This window comes from Triturus cristatus, chromosome 1_2 (genome assembly GCF_964204655.1).
Source record: "Triturus cristatus chromosome 1_2, aTriCri1.1, whole genome shotgun sequence".
NCBI lineage: Eukaryota > Metazoa > Chordata > Amphibia > Caudata > Salamandridae > Triturus > Triturus cristatus.
Window position 1 is genome coordinate 901359864 of NC_140580.1, and position 8939 is coordinate 901368802.

Sequence of the window (8939 nt, forward strand, 5' to 3'; positions counted from 1 at the left end):
TGTGTCACTTGGGGTCTCCTAAATGGATAAGATTCTCTTCTAGCTATGTAAACATATGTTGCATATTAGTTTCATCTTGCGATTACTTTGAAAGTTGATTTTATTTCAGAATTTCACCCTGGTGATGCCTTGTATATGTTATTTAGACAATAGCACAGATGTGATCCCTTATAAGTAGTCCATAGATTAAAATATACACTAGATAAGCTTTGGCCATGTATCCAGATACATTTCATTGCTGTCCTACATGAAGGCAGGATAATGAGTCTTTTGGTGTCTGAGTCCGAAACTGGCTATATACTGGAAAGTGGTTATACATTTCACAATAGATATCACAGGCAATCTTCTGCAGTTTACTTTTAAGCTTTTTATTCTGCCACTGTTAAATTTGGTAGACATAAGGCATAGAAATTGTATCTTCATCTGCAAAACTATTCATTCTGAAACAATGGCTCGACTTTGAACCCTTCTGTGGATCTGCAAATCTGCTCTTATCTCAGTGTTTTGAGAATAAAGCTGCTAAATGAGAGAAGGGAATTAAAAGACAAATGTCTCCACCTCTTAACCAAATGAAATCATGTGTGACTATATAAATGAACGGAATAGCGGAGAAGTATGTAAACATGGTTATTAACATAATTAATCAATCTATTTTGCGTAGTCATTTTTTGGAACTTCATATACAGTTTGTAATCTAAGCATTTCCTTCCTTTTATTTATTAGGTTATGTTTGATTATCTTTTTTTTTTTTTTCTTCTTTTAAAGCCCATATATTTAGAATCAGTAATTATGATTACTTATTGGGATTCTGTTTTTTTGGCTTCTATATAGTTATGTGTTTATATGCGATCCTATAATTAATAAGATCATCATTGTGGATATGTGCTGCTTTGAAATGAAATTGAGGGGATTGGCCCGTCTCTCAGAGGGTACTGGACTTATCACAGACTTATCATTTTGCAGGTGGATGAAGAGCTGGAGATAAAAGCTTACTATGCTGGTCACGTGCTGGGGGCAGCCATATTTCAAATTAAAGTTGGGTCTGATTCTGTTGTTTATACGGTACGTCCTTTCCTTGTGTAAACACACACCACACACCATGTTAAACATCACACCTGTCAACCACCATATATCTTGTAATGCAACTCAGGCCAGGTCTAAAGATGTATAGTTTCATAGTGTGTTGCGGTCTGTTCCTCGGTCCCTTCTGTGGAGTCCTACAAGCCTCTCTACTTGTCCCGCTTCTCTTTATATGCACCACTTTTTTCCCATCAAGCTCTTACTCCCCTTTCACTCTTATTTCTATGCTTCTGATTCTCAGAACTACTCTTTATTCAGATCGCCATAACCGTCTATGTTACAGATTCTCTGCCATCCAGCTCTCAACACCCTGGCACTCTTCATCTCATCTCATCCCTTCCATAACTTCAATTTTGTTCACCCCAACCTTTCCCCAGCTCTGGCTGTCTTTTAATTTTCTTTCCTCCTTCCTTTTATCCCCTTTTATGCCCTTCCTGGGCATCAACTTTGAATTTTATCACACCTTTTTACCTCTTCACATTTCTATTTTGTGTGTGTTTTGGCTTTTAATCATCGATTTTAAACTCTTTTATTCTCCCTTCCTTGACTTGTCTCACCAATCACTCTCATCTACAGTATTTTAAAAATTAACCTGTTCATCCTTTGTTTAATTACCTTATATGTCTGGTACCTCATCAGCCATTTAATTCTAGGCTTTTTCCCATTTTAATTTCTCGTCCTATTCTGCATTCTCTAATCTACCCATACCTTACTCTGCCCTTAATTTCGAATATATTTTTTAGTCTACTCCTTCACCTTTTGCTCCTGGCTCCCCGTACCACATTTTTCTTTCAGTCCTATTACTCGTAAATTATGGTATGTTCTGCCCTGTGATATTTTGCGCCTCCAATCTACCTGCCACTTACTCACTATTGTACTGTCATGTTCAGAGATTTGGAAGATACTGTCTCGAAAGCTGTACCAACATTTTCTAAATGATGGAAAGTGTTCTGAATTGTTTTATACATTTACAGTGAATCCTGTATATTGTTCTGAATACTGTCCGTCTTGTAAATGTGAAACAAGCGTAGACTGCCACCAACACAAACCAAAGTGTACATTGAGTTCCTCTCACGCTCTTTTGTTGTATGAACGTGCACTGACATCAGCACAGTATTATGTTGATTTCACAGAGAATTATTGAATGTTAATCTCTCTCTTCTAGGGTGATTATAATATGACACCGGATCGTCATTTAGGGTGAGTTCAGAGCAAATTGATTCCTGTTGATTGGTCTGCCCCTTTTGGTGGGATATTATGTTACATTTTATGTCACGTTATGACTGTAGGGGAAATAAGGATGCTGGTCAAACTAAGCCTTTGAGTGTTTTTCATTTTCCTTGCGCTGGTACAGCTGATCATAAACTATTGGTAACTGAGTGTTGGCAAAGCCAATAAATCTGGATCTGTGAGGGACCGTGTTTGGTGATAGTTGGGCAACTTTGTTTGTGGTTGTCACTGCTGTCCTAGGAAAAAAATCTCACAATGAATTGACATATTGGGCTGCTAGAATAAGGTAACTGGGAATAGGACCGCCCCCCCCCCCCTCCTTTGTTGGGCAGACTGTACCTTCGAAGAAGAGGGATATGAAAAGGAGCCTGTAAATGAAGTTGGTTTGTCAGCCATGCACTTCAAAGCCATATAAAGCAAAATATTGACAAAGGGCCAGTACTTTTGTTCTGTTTTTGGAAACTTTATTCAACCGTTCCTTTTTATGAATAAAAGTTTGTAATTTCAACATGTTACCATGGCAACAAATAAAGCAAAACGAACACGCAAGGGCAATTAGTCAACGGGACAAAGTAGTCAGATAGCTATCAGTACTAAAAAAAAAAACATAAAACTGCTACTAAATCTTATATCCGCAAATAAATCACATTCAGGAACTCGGTAGCTATTGATTAGAAGCTATGCATCATGTTGATTCTGCAGTTTAACCAAAGGGCATGACTTCGGGAGGATAGATTCTTGGCTTGTAGTTGGGCCTGGGGGTCCTGAGTGGTGCCAACTTTTTTTGTGTTTTTCTTTTCAGCCTGATTTCACTAACAGGTTTTTACTTGAACTTTTTTTTTTTTAATTAGCATCTTAAATATATTTAAGCCCATGCTTACAAAGATTTTTCATCGAGGTTGCGTCCCTTTTTTGATGCAGCCCAGATGCGAAATACTTTTTAATATTTCCAAAGCAATGCAAATGTTGATTTGCGTGGCTTTGAAGAAAAAAATAATGCAGTGCATTGCCCTGCCTTCTGTTATTTTCAGGTAGGCATTCTATGGGTGGTGCATAGGCTTGTCTGTGCATTCACCCATGGATTTTGAGCCATACCAATATTTACATAGGCCAAGATTTTACCATTCACGCGCAGTTGGGACTCCGGCTCAGTGTATAACCAGTGAACCCATTTGAGGAAGAAGAGTGGCAGACCCATGCGCAGCAGGACAGTGAACATGTATTCCCATTGCAGGGAATCAAATGCCTTTGTGACGTCTAGTAGGACCGCCACAGCTTGGAAGTCCGGATCAAAGTAATGCAGGGTAGCAAACACAGTGCGAAGGTTGTGCATGGTTGATCTGGCAGGGACAAACTCGGACTGGTCGGGTAGGACCAGCTTAGATACTAGGGGCTGGAGCCTGCTAGCAATCATTTTTGCTAGGATCTTGACATCCATGTTGATCAAAGAGAGAGGCCTGTAGGAGTTGCAGGCCTCTTTGTCCGGCTTCAAGAGCATCACTATAAGGGCCTCCCTGAGGGTGGGCAGGAGTGTACCCGTGTCGTAAGCCTCCACAAAGACATCCAGTAGCCTAGTAGCTGGTCATCTGCATAGGCCTTGTAGAGTTCGCTCAGGAGCCCATCAAGGCCCGCAGCCTTACGTGTTGGGAGTGACCAGATTGCTAGTTTGACGTCTTCGACATCAAATGGCTGTGTGAGGTATTCACACTGGTTTAGTGATAGCAAGCCGAGCGCTACATCCTCGAGATAGGAATTAATGTCTGCTGCCAGGGCATGCGGTCGCTGGCCATAGAGTCTAGAGTAGTAATCTAGCACCACTCTGCTTATCTCTGGTGTGGTGTAATGTGCCTCCCCCTCCTCGTCGAGCATTTCTGTAATGTAGTCTTGACCTATGGGCCATTTCCTGGTCTACGGTTTCATTGTGCTCCGTGACTAGTTCCCTTATCACAGCCAGCGTGTCCTGGACCGGGTGTCTTTCAAAGTCCCGCTCCAACGTGGATATCTCTGCCGCTAGCCTATCAATTCAGCGACGGAGATCCCTCAGAACCCCAGCCTGCGCACTAATACACACGCCACGTATTGTGACTTTGAACGCCTCCCAAAGCCCACCTGCGCTGTCAACGCTGCCCTAATTTTCCTTAACAAAATTACGAATCCCCTCTCCCACAGTGCTCTTGAATACCAGATCAGTTGATGAAGACGGCTGGAGCCTCCACGCGAACGGGGGCCTTTCACACTCATGGATGCGCAGTTCGAGTAGCACTGGAGAGTGATCAGATAGTGTCTTCGCCAAATCCTTAACATCGGTAGCCCACATGCAGATGGCCTCAGATGCGAGTCAGTAGTCCAGGCGGGACTATGTCCCATGAACTGTAGATGCATGCTCTCCCGCGCCTCAGGATGTCTCAGCCCCCACACGTCGTGTATGTTCCCGGTCTCTAACAGCCCCAGGATTACATCCGTCGCAAGCCTATTATGGGGATTCCACCACCCAACCTATCCATATGCACATCCAGACAGGTATTGAAGTCGGCCCCCCCCACAGAATCTCGGCAGGTGGGAAGCTAGAAATCTGGTGCCACACATCCGCAAAGGAGTGGTCATCGACATTCGATACATACACATTCACCAGCAACACTTCCGCACCGCCAAGCCTGCCGTGCACTATCGCAAGCCTACCCTGGTCGTCTATTTCCGAGCCTAGAACAATAAAGGGGACCCCCTTCTTGATTAAAACAAGTACCCCACGGGAATAAGAGGAGTTAGAGGAAGCAATCCGGACCCCGCCCAGCGCACGCCTATGTTCTTCTCGGAGTGTGATGTAAGAAGTGTTTCTTGTAGGAATGGTACTTGGACATCTAACCTGTCCAGATATGCTAGGACAGAACAAATGTTCTTAGGGCTATTTAACCCACGCACGTTCCAGCTGAGGAACTTAATATTACCACTATTACCACTGGTGCCCTGTTGTGGAATAGATAGTCATAACAGTGTAATGCCGTGAGACAGTAAAGTATCGTATGGGTTCAATAACAATACCAGTTAAAAGTGCCGTCCAGCCCTTTCCCAGTCCCATCCCCCGAACCCCCACCCACTTTAGCAGACCCAACTTGCCAAAGCCATCCCATCCCAGAGCAAGCAACCCCCAACAGTGAGGCCTAACAACTTGTCACAAGTGGGGTACTCCTATGTGGGGAACGCCAGAGAGCTATATGCCTCCCACGAGGTAGAAGGTGGCTGATCAGGACTATATACCTGTGCTAAAGAGAAATAACATGTAAATGAAAGGACATAATGCATCCTATACAGTCGTCTTGAGGTAATCAGTGCCCCTGCTGCATGCCTGTAAAAAAGAACACTAATTCGGCAGCACAACTAGAATGGCACAGAGCCAGCATAGAGAGCAGCTGACAGAAATCCAACCCACGTCCACATGATATATCACTGCTCCTCCTCGTCAGGATCAGATTGGGCCGCTCGCCTCAGTCGTTTCAGTTGTTAAGTGTGCTCCATCGCTGCCTTGGGGTGGAAAAGATTTTTGATTTCCCCCTCCTGGCCTATGCGTAGGCGTACAGCATAGCATAGGAAATGCCCTCAGATTGGAGACATTTTTTGACATTTCCAAACTCCCGCCATGCGGCCTGAACAGCGACCGTGAAGCCAGAGAAGCAGGATAATGAGTTCCCTTGATGTTCAATGGTGCCTTTCTCTCTGGCCATCCTCAAAATAACATCACGGTCCCTATAGTTTAAGAGGCGAGCAATTATGGGGCGAGGCAGAGCGCCTGGCACTGGTCTCGCCGCCAGAAAGCGATGTGCTTGCGCAACGATAAACATGGTTGAGAGGTTTTCTGGCCCAAAGACATCTTTTATCAAAGTTTCAATGTAGGTCTCCATCTTCCCAGTGTTCGTTGATTCCGGCAGGCCGGCGATTCGAAGATTGCTTCGGTGGGACAGGGCCTCTAAGTCCTCGTTCTTTGCCTGAATTAGCGCCAACACTTTCTCCATGTTAAGGGCCTTGTCAGCGACCTGATTTAGTCCATATTCAGTTGAGGAAACCCGCTGCTCAATCTCCCCATTCTAGTGTTCTGCTTCTCAAGCTGGGAAGACGTGATCTAGCCTGTGGTTCACGGCAGCCATAGGGCCCCCTATGGATTGGAGGCTTTTCTGCATTGCTAGTTAGGTCACCTCTAGCGTGGACGGGCCATTCCCCTGGACGTCCGCCTCGGAGTCAGAGGCTGCCTTTTGTTGTGTTTTGCTGGGTTTGCGTGCCTCAAACGTGAGGCGGGGCTGAGTTCTATCCACTTTCCCCATGGTGAGCAGAATGCAGGCCAGATAAGGAGACGGGAAGTTCAGTAGGCCAGCACAGGACAGCAACACCTATTCCACTGCCTCTATTGCACAACAGCCACAAGCAGACACTGGTGATCCAATGGGCCCAGAAGAGCAACACGATGTGCTCGCGAAGCAGAAAGTGCAGTTCTCACACGCGTGCAATGCACCAACACCACTCCAGCGACGTGCAGTGGAGGTCCGCCCTGGCCCGCGGTAGATTGCTGTGTCACCCGTACCAACCCTAGACTGCCTCCTGCACGTGTCGCACGGGTGAAAACACCTGCAGCCACAGGATAATGTCATTCACCTCCTATGTGGGCCCCCAAGCGCCCCAGAACCGGTCGGGCCAGGCCAGGCAGAATAAAGTGCTGCCAGGTCAGACCCAGGTGTGGTATTGCCACAGGCACACAGCATTAATCACCCAGCAGGCAGACGTGGCTAGTAGAGTACAGCGGAGGGGGTGTATGCGGGTACAGCCCAGCTAGTGATGCGTGTAATGGCATGTAGCGCGGTCACCAGGCCCCAGGCTCCCTACCGGCGGACACCAATGACTGCAACGTTGTCCGTGCCCATATTCGGGAGGTATACCGGCTCTGTGCAGCGATTTGTGTATACTGGATGTCAGGTGCAGCTCCCAGGCCTCAGGCACTATGTCAGGCGAGTGTAGGCCGCCACCCGCCGCACAACCAGGCTGCCACCCAGTGCCCAGGCCCACACCCGCCTCCACAGTGGTAGGCCCAGGCAGGGCGCTGGGCCTACCACTGTGCTGTGGTCAGGCGAGACCTAAATAGCACATCTCTGCTTTTGTTAAGTCTGAATTTACTAGCCTAGGGTGCATGTCGATTTGGAAACTAATAACATTGTGTACACTAGTTTAACAGTAGGTCAGTTGGATAGCTTAATATGTTGAGCCCCTGCTGCACGTTTGTGACTTGCACGCCACAAATGTAAGTATATTATGACTTTAACTCAATTTTGTGTACTGGAGAGGTTAAGTTGTGTAACAATAATTTGGCAGTGGTGGTAGCTGCTATTTACAGCTTGAAGCCAAACGTCTTATGTTGAACTTGGGTAATGTTCAGTGCATAGCGTTTAAATACTGTTGTATCTAAGCCTTCTTTCCAAGGCGTAGGATTGAGTGGGTGGTGGTTCATAGTAATAACTTGTAGTGTCATTTTTCTTGCTCCTAGCGCTGCATGGATCGACAAATGTCGGCCCGATGTGCTGATCAGCGAGTCCACTTATGCCACAACCATCCGGGATTCCAAGCGCTGCCGTGAACGAGACTTCCTGAAAAAGGTTCATGAGACCGTGGAGCGAGGTGGAAAGGTACATCTCCAACAGGTTTAGGTTTAACTCACACAATATCTCTACGGCCCACTTTTGAATAAAATGCCACACACCCAGAGACTGGAATTTCCTACCCACTCGCATCAAGTGTGACTCCTCCTTTTCAAATAGTTTCAAAAAGCACCTATGTCACAGACCTAAATCCTGCAGAATTTTCAGTGTTTGGTAAGTTTCCAATCCATGTAACTCTGTCAGTTATACATCATCCGAGTGGCATTTACTGTATGTCACTGGTATAATCGAGAATCTTTGCCTAAAACTGTTTACGGTTGCTGAACTTATCAAGACTAAATTGCTTTTCACTTAATTTATATTATGCCTTGTCATGTTCATCACTCTGCAGGGCTTGTTTTGGTGTGTAGTATTTATAGTTTTAAAACTGCTACACTTGTTAACCCAGTAGCCACTACATCTCAGGTCCTCTAATGTGCTGTACAAAACTATAATAAAAAATAAACAAACTGACACTGTAAATGATATTCTACAACGTATGCAACCATGGTTGTAATGAGAAACAAGACTAAAAAGCCCTTCAGGCAAAGTGGTATTCGCTAAAAAGGATGATTGACTAAAGGTGTCATACATGGCATGTGAGCACATGGTACCTATGGCCCTCTCCACAGAGTTACCATAGCAAGCACTTAACATCTAGAGCATACATGCTCCTTGAAACAGTCTTGCGTTCTGTATATTTTATGAATTGTTAGTTCATGTTTTTTGTAGATACACTTAATCCTTGTTATGTTTCTGTCACAGGTTCTTATTCCAGTTTTCGCTCTGGGACGGGCTCAGGAACTCTGCATCCTTCTTGAAACCTTTTGGTATGACCACACTAAACTCTGTTGCTTCCAAGACAGGCATTTCAGATTTCATAGTACTGATTCTGTTTCTTTGCCATTTATTAAAACAGTATAATGATGTTAATTGATGTTAATTGATCAACTA

General features: G+C 45.0%; 1 protein-coding gene across 1 annotated transcript in view; it reads left to right on the forward strand.

The window, feature by feature from the left end:
- Positions 1–8939, forward strand: part of INTS11 (integrator complex subunit 11) — a 167337-nt gene that overhangs the window by 59111 nt on the left and 99287 nt on the right. The window contains exons 6-9 of the mRNA XM_085624103.1: positions 964–1062; positions 2246–2280; positions 7835–7973; positions 8751–8903. Coding sequence (XP_085480229.1) covers positions 964–1062; positions 2246–2280; positions 7835–7973; positions 8751–8903 — 426 coding nt within the window. The remainder of the gene's footprint in view (positions 1–963; positions 1063–2245; positions 2281–7834; positions 7974–8750; positions 8904–8939) is intronic.